The 27,437-nt window shown below is 50.0% G+C and overlaps 1 protein-coding gene and 1 long non-coding RNA gene across 4 annotated transcripts in view; one reads left to right on the top strand and one right to left on the bottom strand.

Moving 5' to 3' along the window:
* Window positions 1–27,437, bottom strand: part of CHST11 (carbohydrate sulfotransferase 11) — a 278,390-nt gene that overhangs the window by 82,393 nt on the left and 168,560 nt on the right. Inside the window, exon 1 of one of the 3 annotated variants that reach the window (XM_034644206.1) lies at window positions 12,978–15,198. The exons of the other annotated variants lie outside the window; for them this stretch is intronic. Within the exon in view, the coding sequence (XP_034500097.1) occupies window positions 12,978–13,100 (123 nt within the window). The 5' untranslated portion in view covers window positions 13,101–15,198. Of the gene's footprint in view, window positions 1–12,977; window positions 15,199–27,437 lie in introns of those variants that run through there. 3 annotated transcript variants of the gene reach the window in all.
* Window positions 19,450–26,568, top strand: LOC117796410. Its single transcript, XR_004620902.1, has 5 exons — window positions 19,450–19,588; window positions 21,087–21,242; window positions 21,719–21,929; window positions 22,627–22,826; window positions 26,442–26,568. It is a non-coding gene; the product is annotated as an uncharacterized LOC117796410 (long non-coding RNA).

Below are 27,437 nucleotides of genomic sequence, written 5' to 3'. Positions count from 1 at the left end.
ATTTCGTAAGTGGCATGTGCAAAACTTTAGGATATCACTAAGGCCCATTGGAAGAATTATTTCCTTATAAATCTATGGCAGTCTTAGGAAGTCGAAATGGCACCATAAAAAGAAACAACCCCACTTCCCTGGAAAAAGCGCAGCCTACTTACTCGGGGGGGGGGGCACTCACACTTGTAACATTTTACAGCGACTGCTGCCGGCATCCCTGCGCGCTTCCTCCCGCTGCACGCTGCTGCCGGGCGGCGCTCTGCGTTCTCTTTTACTGGCAGAAATAAATCTACCTTCTTTATACAAAGGTGGGCTTCTCCAGAACAAACCCCGAGGGAGGGGAATGCTGTTCAACCCTCCAAGGAATAGCCTTGCTGTCTCTCACACACCTGAGGAGCCCACACTTAAAAAAACATAAAACCTAAAAGAATCCAAAAGTTTTTTGTCACCATCCTCATTCTTCTTTGATATACGAGCTATGTAATAGTTGTGCTGAGAAACACCTTTTTAAAAATGTTGCTGCCAGGGGCACCTGGGTGGCTCAGACAGTTGAGGGTCTGGCTCTTGGTTTTGGCTCAGGTTGCGATCTCACAGGTTGTGGGGTCGAGCCCCGCGCTCAGTGGGGGGGGGGTCTGCTTGAAGAGTCTCTCCTTCTGCGCTTCCCTCCACTCTCTCTCTTTCATATAAAATACATAAATCTTTAAAAAATAAAATAAGTAAAGTAAAATAAAAGTGTTGCTGCCACTTCACCTTCTCGTCTAATGTTCTGCTCATCCGGGGGTCTTGCCGAGCACTGGGCTATGGGTTAGTTGGCACTTAGGGATCTAGAGAAGTGATGGAGAGATGCCTCCACTGTAAAGGAGGAATCACCTGCCATACCCCAGTTATCTGCCGGGCAGCTGTCCAGAAGTGCTCCAGTTCGTGGTGGAGAAATAAATGGAGGTTACCATCTCAGGTCCAGGGCAGATGGAAGTTTTGGATGGAGACTGATAACTCCAAGTGGCATGGCCCTACATCACGTATCTGCATCCTTACCACCAAACACAGCCTAGCTGCTGTGACATATGATATGGCGATGATAGCTATGTTAGATGGATGGATGATGGATGGGCACCTGGATGTAAGGAAGGACAGACAGATAAGACGCTGAATGGATGAGTTAAATGGATGATGAATGAATGAACAGAGGAAGAAATAAGGGAACAAGAATAATAGTCATCCTTAGGAACTTGTTAAGAATAACTTAAATGGGCTAAGGAAAGGGAGAGGGTCATCTATTCCGTCAGTGCCCTTGAAATGACATTGAAGCAACTCAGAGAGAAATGCACAGCTACAGCTAATCTCATCTTTCTGCAAGGGCATGATGCACTTAGGCAAACACTTTGCAGTGGGATATTTTGTTTTTAGGGTCAGCCTGCCCAAGCCCCTTTGAACACCAGCCTAAGCAGGCCTATTGATGATTATAGAGAAAAACTGCTCAAAAATGGTAAGTGAATAGAACAGGTTACCAAAAAAATATAGGCTGTGTCCATTTTTTAAAAAATACAAAGATGTACGCCAGAGAAAAAAAATCTAGAAGGATATTTATCCAAATTTTTAACAATGATTATTGCTGGATGATGGATTTACTGGAGATTTCTATTTCATTCATTCGACTTGTGCTTTCTGTATCTTCTGTAATAAACAAATATCTCTTTCGTACCAGGAAAAAAAGCTTAGAAATTGCAAGAAATCTGATTGCACCAAAGAAGAACAAGTAATAGCAAAACAACCCAGTGGAATAAGCCTCAGCTAAATCTCAGATTCAGTAGACAATCAAGAGGCCGAAAGAATTGAGGGTTCCGCACCCTAGCTGACTTCTGAGGGTAAATCCGCAGAAGGCCCACAGCTGCTCTGAAATGATAGGAGGATAATGGGTCAGTCTTGCCCTTCATTCATGCACATAAACCTCAACAGAGTCACACAGAGGTGAGGGCAGAGGGCACTAGGACTTGCCCAAACCTCCAGAAGGAAGTCTGCCCTGCTGACCTAATCCAGACCAGCCTGCCAGCCCCTACCTGATGTTCTCTAGAGGCCTGGCCCCAATCCCCTGGACACCTCCCCGCTTTGCTGGGGGAACAGCTGGTGTCTGTTTTTCTTGTGACTCTGGTGAGGAACAGCTGCAGGACTCAAATCACATTAAACAAATTAGTGGCTGCAGAGCGGGCTCTATGGCACAATTTCGAATTCATACAATGCCTCCAGTTTTGCTAGTTCAACTAAATCATTTATCAATCCCTTCATGGATGTCAGTAAATCTCAACGTCTGGGGACCTGTAAACATTAAAATAAAAAGCTATAAAAAAATATTAGTAAACCAATTAAAAGCTCAAGGAGCAATAAACTCGACTTGCATTACACCTAAAAAACAAAAACAGACCCTCCTCCTCTGAAATTAAATAAACACTCTCTATCAGCACTTTTTCAAAAAGCTTTTTCTTTCTTCTCGAAAGAGCCCCCTGGTCTCCCATCTGGTGCCTTGGTGAGCTGGGGATCGTTTATGGATCAGGCAAAAAGGAATCGAGGATGGAAGAGAACATGAGTGTTTGCCTCCAGAAAGCAAATGTGAACAATATTCGGCGGCAAGAGTTGAGAAATGGCCTAGAAACTGTATTATTTGAAAAACATCCAGTTTGAATCATGACTGGGAATTGACTAATATTTACCCAAATCAAATCAAAAAGAGGCACAATTATTATCATTAACCACAATAATTAAGAACAGGGAACTAGTATGCCATGGAGTTGTGCCATTCACGAAGCACTTTCATTCAGTTATTCCATACTCATCGTCAACACACAAAGTGGGTAGAGTTGCGATTGCTAATTTTTAAGGCGAGAAGCACGAGAAGCCTAGGGCTCAGAGATGGAAAGTGGCTCGCTTGAGGACACACCACGAATGAGAGACAGCGCTGATGCTGGCACCCAGATTTAGGACTCCCCAGTTCTCTTCCCCTCCTCGGTGACCTGCTTCAGCCACCACACCAAAGGCAAGGGATCCACACACAGAGATCCTGCTATGTGCGAGGCGCCATGTTTGCGATGGGATCCCTGACTTTGGTTAGTAATCCCTGTGACCATCTGAGCTTCTATTAAAAATGACTTCCTGCTTTCCTTCTCCTCCACCCATCTGGAGCTCACTGAGTCATCCCCAAATGGGAAATGAGGCTCAGGATGTTTAATTAAAAGTAATATCTCCTCTTTGCCAAATTCCTTGTTCTAATCCTGACACAAATAGAACAGGTGGCTTTCGAAAAGCAAGGAGGTAGAAATACTAGTAATCTCCAACTTCCAGCATACTTTATCCAAATTCTTTATCTGCCATGGAAGAGAACTCTCCACCGGATATCATTAGACTGGCATGAAAATCCTGTGTGTGCCAGAGACCCGGGCAGAGCCCGGCATCCCAGCTCTCACCGGTCATGGTCAGAGGAAGGGAGCACCTTACCCGGGAGGCAGAGCAGGACCAGAAGGAAAAGCAAAGACTTAGGGACAAGTAGAGAAGGGCTGCTCATGTTTCCCCCATGTCTGCCACATTCTGGGCACTGTCTGTGGCTCGTCACATATTATCTCCTTTGACCCCAAGGGCAAGTGAGGCAGGTGCCATTATTTCCATTTTTACTGATGAGGAACCGAGGACCTAAGAAATTGTCACTTGCTCAAAGACACATGACTCGGGCCAAACTACATCAGGTTTTAGGCACAGGTGAATCAAAGTTCCTAGCAGTGCAATGGCATAGCCTCGACCCTCACCAGAGTGAGTGCGCAAGGCCAAGTCTTGGTGACGGAAAGAAGATGGACCATGAGAAGAAAGAGGGGCAGGTTGGTGAAGCTGTGGACCCCGTCACTGGGCTCATGCCTTCTGCATGCTGGGCCCTCACCAGTAGCAGAGATGTCACCGGAAGGGTAAGGACAATAGAAACCCAAGACCTCAGAGGCTGGACCAGAGACCTCTCTAAGACCCAGCCAGTCCCAGCAGTCCTTGACCCAAATTCCTCCTCAGATGCTCTACTCAGTGGTCTCAAATCTTGGGATTTGTCAGTACTGCGGGTGGAGCTGGTCCATCCCACAGACCTAAGGCCAAAAAAAAGAAGAAAGTCAGATCTAGACCCCCTTACGAGGGCAGGGTTTGGGGTTTGCTTTGGGGACGAAGGGAATGTGAAGGAGGGATGGAGGTAGAAGGATTAAGTTTTTTATCTTCACAAAGCTCAATCTGAGAAGCAAGTCCAGAAGAGGACCTCGAACTTGGTGGAAATTTCCTTCAGGCCTTTCTCTCCCGCCACTGCGCACAGTGATCTCTTTCATGGGGCTCCTTTGGCCTATAAAGTGAGCTTTCATGTCCTCAGTGCAAAATTGGTTTCCCTAACATGCTGAAAATAGAAGAGATGTCCACAGCCGTGTTTTCCCTCTGGCTGCATAGTGAGACTCCCTCAAGAGAAGCAGAGGCCTGGAGGTCAAACCCAGCCATCGGTGGGGGGCCGGCCGGGGCCACACCCAAGGGTAAGGACGCCAGAGACCCAAGGAGTTGGAAACTCCAGTCTATGGGCTTTCCCTGAGCTTTGGGAACCAAGGGCTTTCCCTGGATGGATCCTGGGGATCCTGGCTTGGTACCCAATAAACCTTTCTGGGTTTAAGAATAATCAAAACCACATCAACAATGATTGTGTGTGTGTGTGTGTGTGTGTGTGTGTGTGTGTGCGTGTGTGTGTCTGTGTCTGTGTCAGTCTCCTCTGGGGCCAGGATCTGAGTGAGGTGCTAGGGTACAAAACAAAAAAAACAAAACAATGTGGTCCCTGGAGCTTACAGTCCCCAGTCTAGACCGGTACTATCCAACACAAGTATACATGCCATTTTTTTGAATCCAAAAATCACATTTGGGAAAATTCCCCAAATTTTCTAGTAGCTGCATTAAAAAAAGTGAAAAGGAAACAAATGAAATTAACTTTAATAATATATTTTGTTTAACCCAGTATATCTAAACCTTTATCACTTCAACATGTAATCAACATAAAAATTATTGAGATAATTAATTTTGGGGGGCACTAAACCTTCAAAACGTGGTCTGTATGTAATTAATCCTGACAGCACATCTCAGCTCACACGAGCCGTATCTCAAGTGCTCAATAGCAACGTGGGCTCAGGGCACCGCACTGAGCAACATGGTTCTGGACCATGAAGACAAAGGATCAAGTGGGGACAGGGTTGGCTGACAGCTCTTTGAGGCAAATGGTGAAATAAAATTACCACCGATCATGTTTATCAAGCAGTTACCATGTGTCACTCATGTTATCTTCCCTGAACGACCCTAAAAGACTATCATCCCCACTTTACAGATGAGGGAAGAGAGGCACAGAGAGGTTACACCTCTTGCCCAAAGTCACAGAGTGGTAGTCAGGGCACATAGATGCGGAGCCCAGAGCATCCTCCCAAGTCTTGAGCACGGAGCCAGAGGACCCCAAGTTAGAATCCATCCTCCTCAGCCTCGCCAGCGTTGCCCTTTGTGATGGAGCTCAAGCAGGAGAACATATGTGGAGCCGTTGCTAAGCTGTGAAGGGCTTCATGTCAAATACCGAGTCCTATGCAGTGACGTGGAAGTGCTGTCTAATGTACCCTCTGCAGCCAGATGGCCTGGCTTCAAATGTCAGCTCTACCCCATGAGAGCTGTGTGACTTCAGACAAGTGACTCAACCTCCCTATGCCTATGTCCTTGTTTAAACAATGGGAATAAAAAGGGTCACCATGAGGATTCCATGAGTTAATATAAATAAAGTGCCTACTGAGCACCTTGCTTCCAGTACGGAGCAGCTCTAAATATTTTGATATAAGCAGGGTTTAGACGCTGTGGGGTCTGAAAGGTATGTCTTTCAGGAAGAGGATGAAAGCAGAAGACGGAGAGAAGGGTCAGTCATCAATGCACTATGAGGTGCTGTGTTAGGGACCCCCCTCCCCAGCGGCTTCCTCATCTCCAGATGAACAAGATGGGAATACAACGTGCACGCTATTGTGGGTTGAACTGTGTCCCTCCAAAATTCCTATGTTGGAGTCCTAAGCCCCAGTCCCCCAAAATGTGATCATATCTAGAGATGGGGCCTTTACAGAGGTAAGCACATGAAAATGAGGTCATCAGGTGGGCCCTCATCCAACGTGACTGGTGCCGTATGGACGGAGAAAATTTGGACGCAGCGGTACAGGGAGAATGCCGTTTGAGTATGAAGAAGGCCATGGTCAAGCCAAGGAGAGAGCCTGGAACGGCTCCTTCCAAGCCCGCACCTTGACGGTGGCCTCCTGGCCTCCAAACTGGACCAGACCGTAGACTTCTGCTGTTGAAGCCCCACGTCTGCAGGATTCTGTTACAGCAGCCCTACCACACTAACACACATGGGGACACACATCTTCCCCACCCCTGACCCCGCGGCGCCGCAGAAGGGCCTGTGGGGCAGCCCCCAGCCCCGTCCCTGTGGCATGCTTGGAAAACTCTCCGTCTCCCCGGCCAGCTCGCTTGGGCGGACCTGCTGCAGTGGAAAACTATCCAGGAAGGTGGGCTGCGTCCTTGAACACTGCTCACTCTGTTTCCCGTTACCTTCAAAATCCCCCTGTCAACCAGAGGGGAAATAAAGCGTGTCTTTATTCGGGCCCAGGCCGCCTTGGACACCACGCTCCGGCCTGAGCCAAGACCGACACAGTGGCTCATTGAGCAAGGTTCTCCCTCTGTGCGTTCCGGACACACTACACCGAAGCCCCCAAACCTCCGAAACGCACACACGTCCGTCCGAGGCTCCCGAGCTGCAAAGGAGGGTGAAGGCGCAGAAGCCCCTCAGGTCGCCCGCCGTCACGACTCCCTGTGTATTCAAACACGTGGGGCGTGGGGTGGGGGGTTTATTTCTTCCCTTCCTTCCCAGAACCCCGTCTCCTTTACCAGGCGGTGAGATTGGGGGTTCGGGATTTCTCACACGCGGCTCACAGGCGGAACCCAGGAGGGGGGCCGGCCCGAGAATGATGTCCGAGGGGTTTTTCTCATCTGCCGTGGGAGAAAGAAGGCCCTGAGGCTCCCAGATCAATTCTGCACTCCACACCGCGGCCCGAGCGGCGGCTTCCTGGAAGACCTCGCTCCCTTCTCCACGAACAGCTTCTTAGGTTCTGACCAATCATGCCTCTCACCCGGGAGAATGCGCTAAACATAGCGGGTCTTGTGTTCTAGAACGCGGATCACGGGCAGGAACGGAAAAGGCGGACAAATGGCCCTTTAGGGCGGAGGGCGTGTAACCTTTAAAGTGTATCCTTTTTGTTTCCCCTCCCAGAGATAAGACCTGCAAACGGTGACCTCAAGATGCTGCCTAGAACAGAGACGAGGACTCGGCTCGATTGTTCTGTAACCTGAAAAACAAACAGGTGTGCTGGGGTGAGCCGAGAAAGGGCTCCACTGTTTACGAGCGTTGTGGCCTTACGTAACTCAGCCTCCCCGAGTCACGCTTCCTTTCTTGATCAATTTTTTTTTAAAAAGGAAAGATGAAGTTCCAGTTAGGCAACGTCTAATGGTTTTTTGCCGGCACGCTGTCCTTTCACAGAGAATATTCAACATATCAGAAACACCGAAACCTTCTGGGCGCGGCCAGAGGCAGGGATGTGGGCCAGGTCACCCCCGGAGCCTCAGCGCCCAGAAGGGGTCAATACATGCTTGCTGAGCAGAAATAAAGACTGACCTGGACCTTCTTTGTTCCTCCGCTGTCTCCCTCCTCCTGCCCAACAAAGCCCCAGTGGTTGTGAAGATGATTTGTGGACGTGATACTCTGCATCTCATGGGCTGGGGAGAGACATTCCAAAGTCCCATGAGCAAAGGTGGCAAGAGCCACCTGTGTATCAGTTAGACCAGTTAGCCTGGGGCTGAGACTATCATAGGGTTCAGATGCCACAGAAGCCAATGGGGTGGGGATCGCCACATGCACCCTGGCCACCACCAGCATACCACAGTTGGCCCCAGAGACCCGCAAGATGTCAGAGTTGGTTTAACATGCCTACAGCACACCCCCACTAACACTATGGAACTTCCTAACCCAAACATGCTTCTTGGGTTCAAAATGATCACATCTCTGCTCTCCTTTTTACCCAAATCTCTCATCCATTTCCTGGAACACTCTCTGTTGGGCTGGCTCTCCCGTGTATTCTGAGGAACAAGAAGACAAAGCAGCCTGACGTTGGCTAGGGACCTCTGGCGGTGAAAAACCAAGGAAGCTCCTGCCTCCCACCTTCCCCAGCCTCTTGAGGGTTCCTGCTCCCCAAATACATATCGTCTGAGGAGTCACAAACCAGAAGGCAGTTCTCCCTCCTCTCCCATCGCCTGCTTGGCCCCTCCAGCCTGGGGCTTCTGGACAAAAGGCTGACAGATCTTCAGGGAATGAGAACAGAGAAGGAATCCATCCTTCGCCATCCTGCTGAGGCCAGAGGGGTAGAGCTGCCTCCCCACGGGCATCTCTTACATCAATCAGGAGTGAATTAAAAGAAATGCCATGAAGTGGAACATACCTTCCCAAGCTCCAGCTCCAAGGTCAGGGGGATTTGTACTGAGCAGCTAGAAGCCTCTTTGAGCTCTGCAAAGCCACTCACCCCACCACTACCCAAAGCAGGGCATGCAGAAGAAAGCTTCCTGGTCAAATCCACAAAGCTCCCCCACCACTTCCATCAGCTATTACTGGGCATGAATGCAATGCTTCCTTTGCCCCTAAATTCTCAGCATTTCCCAGAATTTCAGACAGAGAGGGACAGAGACCCAAAACACACGTGCCAGCAGCCAAAGGATGAGAGAAATGAGAGCTAACGACATGTTATTTGCTAGACACTGTGTCAGACGCTTTGCATGTATTTCCTTCAGTCCTTACGGTGCAGATGCTGTGATCATCTCCATTCTGAAGACGGAGGGGATCTGAGGATGAGCTCCACACTCTAGGGGAACATGGCAGTGGAGATTAATAGGAACTAGGGATGAGGGGCTGCAGGGAAATCCTGGCTCACTTTGCAGGAAGGCCAGATGCTTGCATCGGTCTGGAAGTGACCTCGCATCCACCCACTTGAGCAAAGGGATGGGGCTGCCTGGCCCCAATTCCTTGCACCTGGTGACTGGACAGGCCAAAGTCTCCAGACCCTTGGGCTGGGGACAGGGGGTGCACAGGAGGCACAAACTCCCATAGGAAGGGAGAAGGAAGCTTCCCCACAAGGTGCACCCCTCCTTTGTGCTCTCCCTCAGCGCAGGGCATCCTTCGCACAGGGAATCCAGGGACCAGGGAAGCTGCACCCTCCTCCAGGAGCACCCGTGGTTAAATTCACATTCAGCCGTCTCCACACGTATACATGTCCTTGGCCATTTCCCACAGTCTGGGGGCGTCTCTCTATTGATCTCACACCAGCAGCTTCTCCCACATCTCAAGGCCTTTTTAGAAAACTCTAGATGAGGAGCTAAGGGAAAAGTCTTTGGGTTCCACCAAGTGCTAGGATAAGCCCAGAGGATTCCAAATTCTGAATATCCACTGACTGTGGGCAGCCAGGAAGCATCCCCCCTACCCCATAACCATGGCTGCAGTCTTCAAAAGCCTCCCTCTGTGACGCCGGGGCCTTGCTAGATCACCTTTGCATCCCCAGCACCTGGCATGTGTTAGATGCTCAATAAACTCTTGGAAAGAATGTCTTACACCCAGGCAACCCCTTCCCTTCTCACAGGAGGACGGTGAAAGCCATGTAGGTGTGCAGCACGCTAGGCCCCCCTTGGCCTCACACAGCACCCCATTACGTTCTGCCAACTGGGGTACTAGCTACACATCCATGATTTGCTCCAGACGGTGGGGAAGAGGCATTCAACCACCTTGGGGACAGCACCTTGGGCCCCTGCAGGTGCAAAGGACACTGACATGCAAACACGGCACTCTCCTGAGGTTTTTGAGCTGGTCCCTCCAGCTCCTTTTGGGGACCAGGGGCAGGATAGGGGTCTGGAGTATCATTCATCAAGGCTGGACAGGGGAATCGCCAGGGAAGCTTTTCCAGGCTGCTCCTCGGTGCTGGGCCGGACTCCACAGTCTGACTGGGCGACTGCTGCTTAGGAGCTGTAGGCCCAGAGCCAGACAGCCTGGGTCCTAACCCTGTTCCGCCACTACCTGCTATATGTACACGGACATGTCCCTTCACCTCTCGGACTCGGTTTCCTTGCTGGAGAGAATGGCAGCACCTACCTGATGGGATGATGGACACGGTTCCACGAGATCATGTACAATGATGACATGAATACAGACCTCAGACCGGTGCTTGGTCCGTGGTAGGGACTTGGCATTACGGGGTTGCAGCCACGGTGGTCCAGGCTGCCCTCTCACTCAAGGGGAGATGCCATCTTCTCTCTCCTCAGGTACCCGGACTCGTGCACACTGCCTGTCCCACTCGTACGCCTCTGGTCACAGCTGGGAGCGTAGTAGGTGCTCAGAAATATTTGTTTAAAAAGGGTAAATATCAGCTGATGGAGGAATGAAGAAAATGTAGTATTTCCATACAAAGGAATATTCTTCAGCCTCGGGAGGAAGGGAATCCTGACACATGGCACAGCATGAATGAACCTTGAGGACATGAGGCTATGTCACGTAAGCTAGTCCAAAAGCTTATCCAAAAGATAAACACCGAACGATTCCAGTTATAGGAGACATCTGAAGTAATCAAACTCAGAGAAACAGAAGAACAGTGGTTGCCAGGGGCAGTGCGGAGGGGGAATGCGGAGTTGATGAGGGGTACAGAGTTTCTGTTGTGCAAGATGAAAAAGTTCTAGAGAACTATTGCACAACAGTGTGACTATCCTTGACACCCCCGAACTGCAGACTTAGAAATGGTTAGGACAGCACATTTCACGTTATGTGTTGTCTATCACAATTTTACAACAAAGGATAAATGCCTCCATAGACAAAATGGAAGGTCACTGGGCCTGGGGAAGAGCAGGCCAGCTCACAGTGTGGGCGGGTAGCACGGTCAGAGAGCAGGGCTGCGGCCTCCGGCCCTTTGGACCTTCTTCCAGGGGGATCATAGCTCATCAATTCCTAGCCTCATTTCAACGCACGCCACAGAGGGGCTTCCGAGACGGAGTGGGTGGCTCTTCCAGACCAGGTTTGTAAATGATGCCTTTCGTCTCGGGCCTAGGAATTCAGGACCTGGCAAGTTAATGGTAAACACAGCAGTCTTAAGATATTTTCTGAATTACCCCACGTGCACCCTCTGCTCTCCAGAGGAAACCGGCAGGACGCACTTCAGGGATCACTTGCGGGCTGGCCGGAGCTGCGTCACACGGTGGCCGCCGCGCCCCTCCCCGGCCCCCACCTGGTCTGGAACCCTCCTCTCTTCTTGTAGCCACCCAGGACGTGGGACCCCATCAGCTGCCGCCTGCGGGGCTGAGAGGAGCGGCTCCCCAGTGAGCAGCTTTCCTTTGTGTAATTAGATCAATTATCCTGCTGCTGACAATTACTGTCATTGCCTGCTGCCACTTTTAGTTTATTTGGCGGTTATTCTTCTCCTCTCAATCAAACTGCAAGTAGGACTGCACCGAAAATGTAAATGACCGCTAAAGAACACTCAGAACTCTCTGCATTCTTCATGAAAGCTCTAAGAACTGGGTGAGCGGGAAGAATGAGACGGAACGTGGGCTGGGGACCGCGGAATATAGGTTGGGCACAGTTGCACCTGCTTCATGCTTCAGGGCCCTGCTATATGGGTCTACTTATCCCTTCCCTACCCTACCCTGTCACCCTCCTTGTTTAGTGTCACCAGGGCGATATCCCCCAGAAAACACCTCCTGAGAGCCTCTGGAAACAAGATCCATGAGAGGCAAATAGGTCAGGTTAGCAAGAGTTGGGATTGGAAGGAGCTGAGGGCGGTAGAAAGAACAAATTTAAAAAAAATTTTTTTTTTTTTTAATTAGGAATAACGAGCAATAAAGGCTTAGGGGGAAAAGTGGAAGGAGTGGAGTGGAGCGTCATGGGGTCTGGTTTCATTTCATCAAAACTTCCCAGAACGGCCTTGGGTTGGTCACTTCTGCTCAGTGCCCCCACCAGCACAAAAGCAGTGACGAGGGAGGGGCCCAGCCAGGGAACCCCAGGTAGGACCAGCCTGCAGGTGAAGGCTGAGCAGAGAGGTGAGGGGCTTCTCCCACTCCTACCGCAAAATGGAACCACTCTCTTCCATCTGGGCCTCCAAGTTAATATTTTGTTTACAGTGATTTTATTCTCAAAAATACAGGCCGGGTGGGCGGGGTGGGGGTGCTGTTGAAATGTGTAGTGATGAACAGCACAGGGCCTGGAACAGAGCAGGTATTCGATAAATGTTAATTAAATTATATGCACTCAAACATCCCTCATTTCAAAACGAACAATCCAGGTGTCATATTCTTGGCTCTCGTTAAGCATTTTTGGTGTGAACTCACAGATCATTTTCACATGAACGGACGCCAAATTGTAAATCAGGGCTCTTACATCCGGTATTAATTTTTTAATGCAAGTAAGAATTGAACATAAAGCTTTAGATTAATTTAGAAATTAATCCACTGGTGTTATGCCGGATGGCTTTGAACCAGGATGGAACTGCCAATAGGGTGCTGATAAAACCCAGTTATTAGAGGCTGTTTGAGCTATCTTGAAATAGGGCTAAAAATTAGGAATAATAATAATGAGGATGATTAATAAATACTTATGTGTTAAACTCTCCCCAAGAATCAAATCATTTAATCCTTGTAACAACCCCATGAGGCAGGGCCATGATTATCTGTGTCTTGCCCAGGATCACGGAGAATGGATGTAACCCCAGGCTGTCCGGCTCCTGAGGTTCTGTTCTTCCCCGCCCCACACCTGCCAGGCCCTCAGCAATGCTGCCTGAGGGAGCACTTACTACGTGCAGGACCCGGGGGCAAAGTTCACCAAGCACTCCTGTGCCTCCTACCTTTGACGCTGAAATCCAGCCTGATCTCAAATTCCAGCCTGTACGGAATCGTCCCACCGGCTGGCAAAGGCCTGGGTGGGAACTGGTTGCCCCTTTTCTGCCCTGGAGACTCTGCGAACACATGGGCCACTGTCATCTCTACCCGCAGCGCCCTCCTAGCCCTGGCCCTGCATCTCCAAAGTGCATAGGCAGATGTTCGGGGGGGGCCCTCTCACAGACTTGGCTTCCAATTAGGGAGATTACCTGGGCAAATGTCCAGGCACCCCAGGCTGGAAGAGGTATTTCGATGGTGGCACCTAGAGTTTAAAGCATGAACAGAAGATTCTCTACCTGGAAGAGAAACGCAACACACGCCCCCAAATTCACTGGGTTCTGGCTGCCCCTGCGGGAGAGCCTGAGGAAGAGTCAGAAAGGTCCCCGGAAGAACTCTGGGCCCCTCCCCCGCCTGGGTGACCTTCCCAGCAGTGTCAGCAAGGCCACTTCTCCCTTGCCGGAAGAATCTGAAGGATGTCGATGAAAACAAACCAGGGAAGTTCCTAAATTTTTTTGACTACACGCCCGGCGCTGAAGACAGAGTGGGTACTTTTCATTGTTGCACAACGCGGAGTGCAGAGTAATGCCATTACCTCCCCACCCCTACTTCTCGCCCGTCCCCCTCACACCCACCCGTCTGCCCTGGGGAGGGGGGGCGGGGCAGTGGGGCAGGCTTTCTTCTAGAAACAAGGGATGGACAGAGCTCCCAAGGGCCCAGAGCTGCCGGGACACCGTTCTCGGGGGCTGCCAGCAGGCCTCGTCCATCAGCAGCAGCCTCCCCCCGGTCATTCCCGAAGATCTCGAAGGCGACCTCCATCACGGCAGGTCACCGTGCCGAGCACCGTGTTCCCCATTCCCATTATTCCAAGGGGTGTCTTTTTCTTTTCTTTTCTTTTTTTTCCCTTCTTGCCTACTTTGTATGCACCGGCACAAAACTCATCATCTGTCAAACACACAATACTCTAACTCCCGGGCAAACCTGTGTCCAGAGAGTTGGTATGTTAAAGATTTTCCTTTTTTTTTTTTTTAATTGCTCCATGGTGGAAGCAGCCCTTGAAGGCTTCTTCGAGAAACCACATCGGACACCCACCCCCAGCCCTTCCGCCTTAGGCTGCCTAGGCTGCACTTGGGGGGGAGGGGAAAACAGACTTGAGTCCAATCCTAGCTCTGCTGCTAACTGTGTAACCTCAGGCCGGATCCTGAGACTCTCTGAACCCGTTTTTCCTTGCCCGAGAGGGGCTCGTGATAGCATGTGCCTAACGGACTGGCTACAAAGGTGGGCAACAGTGCGTGGAGAATGCCTTGTTGTGGAGCACCTTGCCCTGCACGTGGACAACGCTCAGCACAAGCTAGGGAACACTGCTGCTCTGATTATGGGGAATAGCCAAATCAGCCCCCCACATCTATAACATGGCTAGGGCTCGTGACCTCGGTTCTGGCCCATTGTTCTGCGCTTCCCAGAAGCGTCACCAAGGCCACTTCTCCCTTGCCGGAAGAATCTGAAGGATGTCAATGAAACTACTGACTGACAATGTGCTGGCTATTCTCCATTCGCTCTTCTTTCTGCCCTTCTATTCTACCCTTCTGTCTCTGCAGGAGGCTGACCCCATGGCCCACATCCACGGGGCTCCAGCCTGGCTCTTGGTTGACCTGTTTCAGTTTGGCCAATAGGAGGGGCCAGCAGAAGAGAAGAGAGTAGGGGACAGGGAGAGGAGAGTGCGCAGAGGAGAGAGATTACAGTGTATGCCCCTGGCTTCCACCGTAGTTCTGTTGCCCCATCCCTTCAGGCCTCAAGGTGGCAATGGCTTATCTCTGTTCCCAGGCTCAGGGCGCCCGAGATCTTGCTGGTTTCCTTGTTCCTGCTCAGGTCTCTGCAACTGGTTCCTCCATTAGAGAGTCTCAGAGTTGAATTCTGCTTCCTGCCGGACCCAGCTAACCCACTGAAGTACTACGGCCATCCCTTCAAGGGGCATGGCGATGATTAAAGGAGTGGTCCAGAGGGAGCCCAGCTTTGGGTATGGCCCCAAATGACTTTGCTCCTAGGTTGTGACTCTGAAACCCTGGCTGGACTAAAGTGAAACCAAACGCAGACCAGGCACTTGTACCATAGCAGATGCCTAAGGCTTTCAGGAATAGTACATTCCAGGGCTGCCTGGGTGGCTCTGTCAATGAAGTGTCTGTCTTTGGCTCAGGTCATGATCCCAGGGTCCTGGGATCGAGCTCCACCTCTGGCTCCCTGCTCAGCGGGGAGCCTGCTTCTCCCTCTCCCTCTGCCCCTCCCCCAGCTCGTGCTCTCTCCCTCTCCCTCAAATAAATAAAATCTTCAAAAAATTTTAAAAAGAGGAATGTACATTCCATATAATAGCAAACGAATGGAAACAATATAGATGTCAACAACGAGGGACGGGTTGCATGGGGGGTAAACAGAAGCAGGATGGTGTGGGAGTCGGCCTCAGCCTCCATGGTCGCTACAAAGGACCCTCCCTCCGGGTATTCATGTCCTCCAACACTAAGCAGGGATGACCTGTGTGACAAATAGAATACTACCCAAGTGGCCGTGTGTGGCCGTCAAGCCTAGGCCATAGAGAAGACACAGCTTCCGCCTGGCTGTCTCCTCCGGGATCATTCACTCTGGGGGAAGCCAGCTGCCATGTTGCGAGGACACTCAAGCAGGCCAGTTGTCAGCCGTGGGAGTGAACCACCGAGGCCCAGCCTTCAGGTGACTACAGCCCCAGCCAACAGGTGACTGCAGCCGAAACCAGAAGTGCCCAACCAAGCCACTCTCAAATTCCTGACCCACAGAAATTGTGAGAGATAAGGATTATTGTTTCAGCCTCTAAATATTGGGGTGATTATTTCAACAGAGAACATGTAAATAGAAACATTATACAGTAGGTAAAAAATCTTAACTAGGAACAATATTTCATGAAGTAGAAAATGTTCACAATCTATTAAGTCAAAAGAACAAGATATAAGATGTGATCTCATTTGTTTTAAATTTCTATTTTTATATATTTCTCAAAAAAGACTGGGAGAAAATACATTTAAATGTTTACAACGATTACCTTTGGGTAGAAAAATTAAAGTCCCTTAATTTTATGTCTTCCTGTGTTTTCCAAAGTGATCACTTTTTATAATCTGAAAAACATGTACTTCAAAAAAAAAAAAAAAAGAAGCTTTCCTACTATCTTTAAAAAAAAAAAATGGAAATCTACTTTATATGAAGTGAAAATATTTGGCTCCAGCTTTCAAGAGGAGCTTGTTGACTTCCACCAGGAAAACACAAAGACAATGTGTACCTTGCAGGCTGCCCCCGGCCCCCTTCCTGATCTCATCTTGCTTCCTTCCCGTAGGCCTAGCCTGGCAGCTACCCTACAGCATCCAGCCCATGGTGCCCTTCAGAGAAGCTTGGATGCGACTGGGACCTTCAGAAGGCTCCACTTATAGCATTGGGACAATGGGTTGCCGAGGCTCTCCTTGAATGCTTCCTGTGACGGGGAGCTCACCTCCACGAGGCGGCCCATCCGGTGGCAAGCAACCCTTGTTGTCAGAAACATCTCACTGAAATGAATGGCTTGTTCCTCTTAAGGTCGGTCGCTTATTTAGCAAACAGGAAAGACTGGCTGGTCTGCAAGCACGACAGCAGGCACTTTGTGCCGTTCATTGCTGTACCCTTTGCCCCTCGCACAGTACCCAACACACAGCGGGTACTCACAATCAAGAACTATTTCTTGAATGACTGATTGAGTAGGCAAATGGACAAACAGATCATATTTCCCAGGCACTTAAGGCTCTGGGGGCTCAGTATCGTGGTGAACACACCCCATCGTGGCCTTCTTGGAGTTTAGAGTCCAAGAGGGGAGACGGGCATCAAAGAATAACTAATCACTAAATAACTAATTGACAAGTGCCTTGGGGGAGCACTTCAAGGGGCCCCGAGCAACCTGGTTTAGGGAGGTCCCAGGAAAGCTTCTGAGAGAGCGACATTTAAGACAAGGTCTGAAGAAGAGGCAGGAGTTGGCCAAGCAAGAAGGGGGGAGGAGGAGGAGGAGTGTTATAGGAAGAAAAGAATGCAAGTGGGGACCATCGGAAGCTCAGGGCAATCGAGAAACAGAAGGTTGACAACGGCAGGGGTGCCCAGGGAAGGGTGGTGAGGATAAAGGGATGACGCTTTGGGAAGCAGGACACGGAGGGGCGTGAAATGTCGCTTCCCCCCTCCTGGGGGCGGGATGCAAACCATTCCGTGTCCACCCCCCAGGGAGCAGCATTCTGCACATGAGACACAGGAAGGGGCCAAGGAGGGATGGACACGGGTAAGGTGATGACGAGTACAGGCCCTACCGTCAAGGCCCCTAGAGGACCACGTCTGCTGTGACCACCACAACAACCAGCTTGGCCCTGGCAGGCCCAGCGATGCTGAGGACGACAGGTTGATGGCCGCCTGCTGGAAGGTGTTCACCCCTTTGGGATCAAGAACTGTGCCTTGTAAACTCATCTGCTTTGCTGCTGTTGTTTTTTCTCGTTTCGTATTTGTTTATTCTTTCATTTCCTGGTTTAATTTCCTTTTAATAATGCCCTAATCTTGTCTTGGCTCACCTAATGGGAAAAGGGATTAGTCTACGGCTAACCCAGGAGGAGGGTGGAGGGGACGGCTGGGGATCCCCTGGAAGCCAGGCCCTGCGAGGGCAAGAGCAGGGGTTCGGGGATGTCCCTCCACAGCCCAGGCAGACAGACAGCAAACTCAGAGGGGGCCAAAAAAAAGCCACCACGGTACCCACCCCACCGGTGGGCCACTCCTCCCCGAGCTCGGGCCAGACCCCCGACACAAAACACCTGTTCCGAAGCCGGAGCAGGGAGGCCTGCCCCCAACCCTGTGCTGGGCAAGTGCTTAACCCCCCGGGCCTCAATTTCCACACCTGTGTGATAGGCTGATAATCAGAGGTTCTGCCACAGAGGATTCTTGCAAGTACCTGGCACAGTGTGGGCGCCCGCAAACCACAGTAATGTTCCTACTGGAGTTGAAGGAGCCCCGCTTTGGGGATTGGTCCCGGGGGATTCACGCGGGTGAGCCACGGGCCTCCTCCAGACCTGGGGCCAGTCTCTGCAACCACCCCTCCCAGCTCGGACCTGGCCCTCCCAGCCTCGGGCACCCAGGGGGTCTAAGTTCAACCCGGCTTTCGAGGGACAGACCTGGGTGGGGGATGCCAGTCTTCGTCTCCTACCCATACTGGCCAGCCCCGCCGCCTTACTCCGAGCCAGAACCACACAGTCAGGAGTCGGCAAGCCAACGGTCACTGTAAACGGGAGACCCTCAACTCTGACCCAGGCTCCAAGCCCCGGGCTCTTCCCTCTGCCCCTGATGCAGCTCCTGGGGCCCCAAAACACGGAGCAGGAAGACTCTTCAGGAAGGAAGGCAGACTGGCAGTGCCAGAGAGCACAGGGGCACTGAGTCGCTCTGCCTTTGAAGGGAGGACACCGGCCACATGTCAGACACTGGAGGCAGCAAACAGAGTCTGGCCTTGATGAAGGACGGAACCGAGGAGAAGCCACTTCAAGGGTGACTGAGGAAAGATGCTGGCAGGAGGGTGAGCTCGGAGGAGGCTGTCGCATGTCATTTTAAGGGATGGAAAGTCAAAAGGCAACCTGAGATGAAATGCATCGGGAGGATGTGGGAGCCTGCCCAGGTGCCTGAAAGGTGGGAAGCGAACCATTCTAGGGATGTCTGGAAACTTCTCTGAGTGGAGAGATATTCAGGAGTGTGTGTTCTGGATGTGTTGGGTGAGGCTGCAGGACCCGTCCTGCCTCTCTCAATGCAGCAGGAAGGACAGTGATTAGTACGAGGAAGCCTCTCCCAATTTGAAATGGTTCCCCTGCTCATGAGTCATTTCAAATTATGCCAGACAGCTCCCTAGGAGAAACCCTCCAAGAAAACCAGCCTCCAGCAGCAGATGGCCAAGTTGAGGACACCGAGGGGGTCCCCTTCCTGGCTAAGTGCCCCGCTGAACTCCAGGAGGAATAAGGACACTCAAATTGCTTCCTCTTGGTACCAAAGGAAGAAAGTATAATTGTCTTTACGAAAGGACCATGGGGAGACGTTCTGATGTGCCCTGTTATCACCCGGGCTAAAACAGCAAAAGCTGTGCTTTATGGGAGCCAATGAACACTTCCGTGAAATTTAGACCAGACTCTTTGGCACAACTAACATTTCCACCCCTGATCTAGAGTGAGCTGTTCCAGACAAAGGAATTTTCCAGATAAGAGAAAGCTCTCTAACTGCAAACAAACAGAAATAATGATGCAACTTTCTCGTGTATGTGAACAGAAGTCGTCAGAACGTTCTCTAAATTCTCAAAATGGGAATCCCCTAAACATGGCAGGGTTGTGTAAGAGACATACTAAGGAAAATCAGAATTCTCACTGATAATCCCGCATGGGAGACCACCTCGCCGGGCGGCAGACAGGCACTCCTGCGGTGTAGCGGGGAAGCTACGGGCTTCGATTTGGAAACCATGCGGCATCATCGCAACGGCTGCTGCTGACTCAAGCACCCTTTGAGCTTCAGCTTCCGTGTCTACGCAGTGGGTATCGATGAGTAACAACACATTAGGATTATTATTTTTTTTTTTTTGAGAAGTTAAATGAGACGAGACGTCTTAAAACCGGGCACGGCATTAGTATGGTAGTTGATTCCTTAAAATACTTTCGAATGTAACTAAGAGTTGCAAATGAACCCTAAAACTTCAGCAACCTTCACCTGACAACATATCCCGAAGCATCATTTTTTAATTTCAAAAAACGTATTTTTGTTTTTATTGTTTTAATGATAAAAAGAACACACGTTGATTTAAAAAAAAAAGAGCTCTAAATACCAAAAATAATTTGAAAGGGTAAATTTTACGGGGTAAAAAGTAATTTTAAAAGTCTCTTGAACATGCTCACTGGCTCTTGTAAAGCAACCAGCCAGACACAGGCGTGAGATTTTGTCCGGTATCTTCCCAGGCATTTTCAGAAATGCAGACACCCTCTCTGTCTTCACAATGATAGAATTATTCTACGCATGTTGCTTTGTCATCTTTTCTCATTGACAGTGTCTCATGAACATTCTTTTGTATTAAAAATCGTAGCTCCATGCTGTCATTATAAAGGCTGCTCGGGATTCTCCAGTATGGATGTACTATCCTTTATCTAATCTCTGCTGAGCGATTTTTGGTGATTTCTAATTTTTCACTGCTATGAACAACACTGAGATGAATATCTATGTCCCTGCACCCTTGCCCAGTTGGGTTTCTCAGCCGCAGTGCTTGTGATATGCAAGGTGAGAGAATTCTCTGCGGTGAGGGCTGCCCTGGGCCCTGGAGGATTCTAGAGCACCCCTGGCCTCTACCCACGAGACGCCCGTAGCAGCTCACTAGTTGTGACATTGCCAAATATCTCCCCTACTGGAGCGGGGGCGGGGGGCAGGGCACACAACGCTCCCCGGTTGAGAACCACTGCTTTAGGATAAACTCACCAGACCAGGATTCCACACTTTTCATTTGTTACTCATTGCTAAAATGCCCTCCAGAGGTTAGGTGTTCCGGCCGGAACTGGGAGATCCATCCTCCCCTCCATTTTTGCTAGTGTGAAGGTGAGTAGGGTCAGTCCACGTTTTTTGTTTTGTTTTTTAATAGACTTTTTTTTTTTTTTTTTTTTTTAGCATTTAAGTTCACAGACAAACTGAATGGAAAGTACAGAGTTTTCATCTAGCTGCTCACCTCCAGTTTCCATTATTCACACCGTCCGCGGTTGATGAGACCTTATGGATATATTACTTCTAACTAATGTCTCTAGTTTCTATTAGGGTTCGCTCTGTGCAGTGACATGTAGCCACCATTACGATATCATATGGAATCGTTTCAATGCCTAAAAATCCCTGTGCTTGTCCTATTTATCCGTCCCTCCTCCCTAACCCCTGGAAAACACTGATCATTTAACTGCCCCCATTGTTTTGCCTTTTCCAGAATATCCTATAGCTGGAATCAAACAGTTTGTAGCCTTGGTAAGATGCATTTAAAGTTCTTCCATATCTTTTCACAGCTCGTTTCTTCATAGTGCTAAACAACGCGGCACTGGATGGATGCAGCATAGTTTATCTATCCGTGCACCTCCTGGGGGACATCTTGGTTGCTTCTAAGTGTTGGCAATTATGAATAAAGCAGTTATAAACATCCCTGTGCAAGTTTTTGTACGGACGTAAGTTTTCAGCTCATTTGGGTAAATACCTAGGAGTACAATCACTGGGTTGGGTGGTAAGACTATGTTTAGCTTCATAAGAAACTGACAAACTGTCTTCCAAAGTGGCTGCATCATTTCGCATTTACACCAGCCATGAGTGAGAGTTCCAGTTGCTCCACGTCCTCGCCACCGTTTGGTGGCATCAGTGTTTTGGATTTTAGCCATTCTAATAAGTATACTTGTCTCTCATTATTGTTCTAATTTGCAATCCCCCAGTGACATGATGTCGAGCATCTTTTCATGTGCTTATTTGCCATCTGTGTGTATTTTTCGGTCGGGTATTTGGGTCTTTGGCCTATTTTTAATTCGGTTCCATTCTTACTGTTGAAGTCTAAGAACTCTTTGTATATGTTGGACACCAGGTTTTTTTCATCAGATATGCTTTGCAAATATTTTCTCCCAGTCTGTGACTTCTCTTTCCACTCTCTTAACAGCGTCTTTTGAGGAGCAGAAATGTTTAATGAGATCCAACTTACAATTTTTTTCTTTCGTGGACTGTGCTTTTGCTGTTGTATCTCAGAAGTCATCACCAAACCCATGGCTGCCTAGACTTCCCCCAATGTTATCTCCTAGGAGTTACCTTCTATAGTTTTGCATTTAACATATAGGTCTACGATCCAGTTGGAGTTGATTTTTGTGAAAGAGGTAAGGTCTGTGTCTGAATTCATTGTTTAACTTCCCCCTTGAAAAAAATTATGAGTGAGGCCAGGCATTTGTATCCACTCCTGAACTGCCAGGTGTGTTCTTTGCCCAGATTTTCGGTCACGTTGTTTGTGTCCAGCTATATTTATTTTTTGACATTTAAATATTGGTTTTACATAAAGTTTTACCCATTTTAAGTGTACTGCTTGATGAGTTTCTATAGATGTAAAGCCCATTAACAACCGCAATGACCACACCTCCAAATTTTAAGATCTTTCCATCACCCTAAAAGGTTCCCCATGCCCCCCTGTACTCATGCTCTCACCCCAGCCCCAGGCAATGACTGACCTGCTATCACCATAGCCTGGCCTTTTCTAGAATTTCATATAAACGGGATTAGACAAGTCTATCGTTTTGGAGCCTGGCTCCTTCACTTCGCACCCTTTGCTGAGATTCACCCTCACTGCTGCACGCACTGGCGTTTCGTCCTCTTTGTTCCTGAGCAGTACTCAACTACATGGCTACACTACATGGCACGTACCCACTTGCAAGTCTGTACACATTTGGGTTCTGTCCGGTTTAGGGCCTTTAGGAAAACTCCTATAAGCGTTCATGTACAGTCTTTGTGTGACCAGTTGCTTTAAAATATTTTGTCATATTTATCCTCAACCTATAATATACAAGCATGTCCCTCCTACAGACGAAACCGTGTCAACCAATACCAATGAAGGGCAGTGGGGACTAGGTGCCTCCAGACCTGGATTTCAAAACACAGAACCGGAAGTTACCGCCACACGCCCCTGCAACTGAAGGATGGCATAAAATTCTAACAAAAGGTCCTGGGGAGCCAGATGTTAACTCCAAGAACGCCAATCCCTGCAAGCCGCCCAACAAACCAAGGTGCGTCGACAGTATCAAGACCAGGAAATGCACTTTACACTGACATTTGCAAGCTTAGCACTCCCAAACTGACATTTCTAGAAAAGACATTCTCTGCTCGAGCGCCAGGAGAAAAGGCATGAGCGCAGCTCTCTGGCTCTGTGCCTGCCACTGGTATTTAGGATTTGTGAAACTCAAAGCCACTGCTCTTTAAAGACTGCTGGTACCTTTCTGGTTTTAGGAAGAATGAGGGGAAAAGCTAGAAACTCAAGTTAAAGCCAACAAAAGGAATTTCAGGACCTGGGACCTGTTCAGATAGAGAAACTTCCCTCCCACATTCCAGGGAGATTTCCACCAAAGTGACACAGGAAGAGGGAATGGGAGACAAAGTGACCAGGCCAAAAGAAGGGGATTCCAGGCCAGCACATAAGCTGGTTTTCTGTGTTACCCCAACCTTAACTTCACACCATGTGCACCCACCCCATCCCCTCTCCCCAAGCCCCAAGGGTTCCCTTCATCATGAGACCGCTGGGTGCTGGACACCCTTTCCCATCCCATCTTGGTTAGGGAGGGCAGGAGTTCAGGTCAGGACATGTTTGTGGACCTTTACTCCACACCCCCACTGCTAATAGCATCATCATTTTACACACCAAGAAACTGAGGCACAGAGGTTAATGGCTTGCTCAAGGTCACATAGCTGCTAAGTGGCAGAGCCAAGATTCAAGTCCATGCTCTTAAACACCACACGATGCCACTAAGTAAAGTGGCACAAAACCCAAGCGTTAGAAAAGTAAAGAGGGTACTCCTTCTTGCTCCTTTACCTGAGCTGGCCACGAAAGGTACCGCAGAGATGGAGGGTACCGGAGCACGCCTAGAAAGCCAAGGACTTTTAGGGGAGCATCGAGGGCTGGCAGAGAGAACACAGAGAACAAAGGTAGAGAACTGAACAAAGGGCTGAGACCCAGGATGTTGCTCTCTGGCTCAGCCTCCCCTCTCCAGGCCTCCACTGTCTTCTCTGTAAAGTAAGGAGAGGTCCTGATGTTTCTTCACGTCAGACAGTAACTCAGTCTGGCCAGAGTAGAAGGAGGTAGGGCTGGGTGGAGACGTGGGGCGGGATCCCTGAAAACCATGAACAGCACAGAAATGAGAATGAGGGATGGCCAACCGCCTGGATCTGGAAGGCACTGCTCTACCGTACCACCCTGGATCAGTCCCTAGAGCTCAGTGACTCCATCTGTAAAATGGGAGGATCGTGGCTACGGTCTATACTGGAAGCTCACATAAAGACGTATAGCTCTTGGCACATATTACATGCCCTGTAAGTGCCAGCTCTCTTGCCATCACCATCATTATAAAACTGCTTGATTGGAGTATTATTATAGAACTGTACTTGAACCAGCCCACCCTGCCTAGAATGTAAACCCGCACGGGGGCCCCAGCAAGAGCGATGTCCCCTGGGGCCGCGTTGTGTGCTGGCCCGGTAGCTACTGAACACAAAGACGGCCCGATGAACGCAGCACGGCTGCTTCTGGGCTGTATGGTCACCAGGTCACACCTGCAGCCCACGGGCTCCCCAACCCACTTCCTCAGAGGCACCTAGCACTCCTCTCCTGTGGGCAGTGAGATGCAGAGACTGGAGAACTCTCCGCGCAGCACCCCCACCCCCCGCAGACATTTCCCGTCTTGTTCAAGGACATCATCCCGCTGAACTGGCTCTGCCAGGTGCTCGTGCTGCCTGTATGCCTCCTGCACGCGCCTCCCGCTCCCCGGGGACAGGACGGTGGGTTCTAAAGTCACTGGCAGTTTCAGCCCTTTTAAGAGTCTGGCATATCTAAAGGATTAGAAGCCGTGGACACGTGTCACCAAGCGACCAGGTAGCTTTTGTGATGGAAGGGGCCTTGAAATGCTCATGCACGTATCAAAATGTACTTTCCTTCCTGAAAAGGTGGAGATTCTGCCGCCCCCCACCCCCGACGGTGCTGTTCGCAGAATTTCCCTACATACAAAGCACAGACTTGGGGGCAGGGGTGTTGAGCTCCCTCCTCAGCGTGTTACCCCTACTCCCAGCTGGAGGTCAGGTATCACCTAATGAAAGGCTTTTGTGATCAATCAAATTTAAAAGACGAGCGGAGTTGGCTATAGAGGCAGGGCAGGACTTCAATTGCATTTTTGCCCCAAAGGGAAAGGCCTTTGTGCCATCATTCATGCCACATACTCTTCCTTGTCTCTCCCCACCTCCTTCCTGCACCTGACTGTGAATGAATGAATGAATGAATGAATGAGCAGTCACATGAACGACCTCATGAGCTAAATGGAGAGAACAGATCTTGTTGAGCGGGTGACAATCCGTTTTTCACCAGAGGGTTTCTAGGGGGTTAATACCTGTTCTGAAGGCACATCAGCAGGAAGCAGCCAGGTCTGGGTTACAAAACACAATGGTGAAACAGAGTCACCCAACCAATACCCAAACATGGGGGAGACTTGTCTTGACCCCTCAGTGAGGTGGCCTCGGGGCTGGTAGAGGGCCCTGTCACAATCGCCCAGCAAATATGTATTTGACATATAAATAAAATGACCCCAAGAAGTTGCAAGAGTGAAAACACAGAGAAGCAGAATGGAGGAGAGATCCTTGATGAGAGATCTGGAAACAGGACAAGATGTGCAGGGCGCATCGCTGGGGATGAATGAGGGGCATCTCCAGTTCCCAGCGGAGACCCCGGCGGTTCTGGGAGACCTGGGGCTGGACCAGCACCTCTTCCCTCGCCTTCCCTCTCTTGGGCTATAGTTCAGTCTCAAGTAGCTAATTCCACCTGATGATATCTGGATTCCCAAGGAAGACACCACCACCTCGGAGATCCTGGATAATCAAACACCAGCCATCGGATCACAAGCTGCCTTTCATACCCTGAGTACCTACTGTGCGCCTACTGTATGCCAGGGATTCATGTATATGGTAGGACAGAGGCTGTTATCAACAACACGGTTGCGGCCCTGTCCTCACTGAGCATCAAAGTTAGCGTCCATCAACTAATCGCCAAATGATTATTCACTGTCACGATCTCAAAGAATTTGGAATCCAAACTCCAGAAAGACCGGGATTTGTGTCTGTTTTGTTTGTGGATATGTCCCAAGTGCCTAGAACAGAACCTGCCACAGAGCAGGGGCTCAGTAAATCTACGCAGAATGAATGAAGTGCCACAAAGGAAAAGCGAAGGGTGTGGTAAGAGCACGCGATGAGGGGACCTAAGCTAGTTGGGGCACCAGGGAAGGCTTTCCCGAGGAAGCCACATGAAGTGGGTAGGAGACCGCACAGGTGCTCTGGGGTGAAGGAAAGTGAGCTGGGGAGGGGATGGGAGTGTCAGAAGGACTGAAAAGCCCCCCCCCCGGGTGTGGACAGGGGCAGGCAGGGGCTAGAGGGGGGCAGAGCGCCCCAGTCAGGGATGCTTCTGAAGCCTGCCCGCCCCCACCTCCCCCCCCCCCAAAGAAATCCAAATTAAGACAGTAGAGAGAGAGAGGAAACATGCCACTCCTCCCTCGCTGTGCTTTCTTCCCCTTCCAAGGCCACTANGTAATTAAACATCAGTTGATGATATATACCCACAGAATAACGTCTGCTTTCTTTTAATTGTTTAATAGAAGGCAGTGAAGAAAGCATGAATTACTGCCCCAAATGGGGTATTTGTCAAGAAGAAGGACGAGCCATGACCGGTTGGTGCTCACATCGAACTTGGGAGCAGCAAAATATTTCAAGCTTCGGAAAGAGAGTGCAACACAAAACAGAAGGCGGCCCCCTCCTCCTGCTGCCCGGCAAAGCCCTGAGGCTTTCATGGCATTTACGCACTCCTCCTTGATGGAAGGGCTCTCCTCCTGCCCACCAGAGGTCACGCTGGGAAAAATGAGGGATGGCCTCAGCCTGACAAAGCCGATGACAGAAGAGTTTCCCAGGCCTCAGAGAACCACGGTTTCCACACCCCCAGTCTCACCGGGAGGCCCACGGCTGGTGGCACCTACACTTCCCGCTTGCAGGGAAGCCCCTTAATGTCACCCATTGCTTCATTGTGCCGGGAAACGGGGTGGAGGTTGTTCGTGGGCTCCCCGGAGAGGGGCAAGGAAGAGCGGGCACTGTGTGCACAGCACCATCACCAGCCCAGCTCAGGATGCAGATGGAGGGTGACCGAGGGACCTGGGGCCCTTTCAGAGAAGAGGCCCCACGAACATGGAAGAGAACTGAACAATTTCATCTGAGCAAACTGAGAGGCTAGGGGACCAAACGGAGCAGACCATGGGGTGGTTTCTAGACCTTCTCCCTCTCCCCCTACCAGTCAACTCCAACCCCTTGTCAATTTCCGACATTCCCCCATCAGGGAATCTTTGCGGTGCGGTTCTCGGGCCCCTCACATCTAACAATACATTCTTGGAAGACCAGACTCCCTCTTATATTTAGCACTTCTCACCTCCTTCAGCTCAGCGCTTCCCTTGCACAGCATTCCACCTGAGCTGGGGGGGAAGCCGCTCTAGAGTGTGACTTGGGGGCAAGGCCCGGGTTGTTTTAAATCCCAGGCTTCTGCACTGAGCACGCAGTGGTCACCTGCTAAGGAAGCAGAATCCTCACCCCCATCTCTCTGCTCATGC

This window comes from Ailuropoda melanoleuca, chromosome 15 (assembly GCF_002007445.2).
Source record: "Ailuropoda melanoleuca isolate Jingjing chromosome 15, ASM200744v2, whole genome shotgun sequence".
Taxonomy (NCBI): domain Eukaryota; kingdom Metazoa; phylum Chordata; class Mammalia; order Carnivora; family Ursidae; genus Ailuropoda; species Ailuropoda melanoleuca.
The sequence above is the reverse complement of the archived record's forward strand: the minus strand, read 5'-3'. Positions and strand labels throughout refer to the sequence as shown.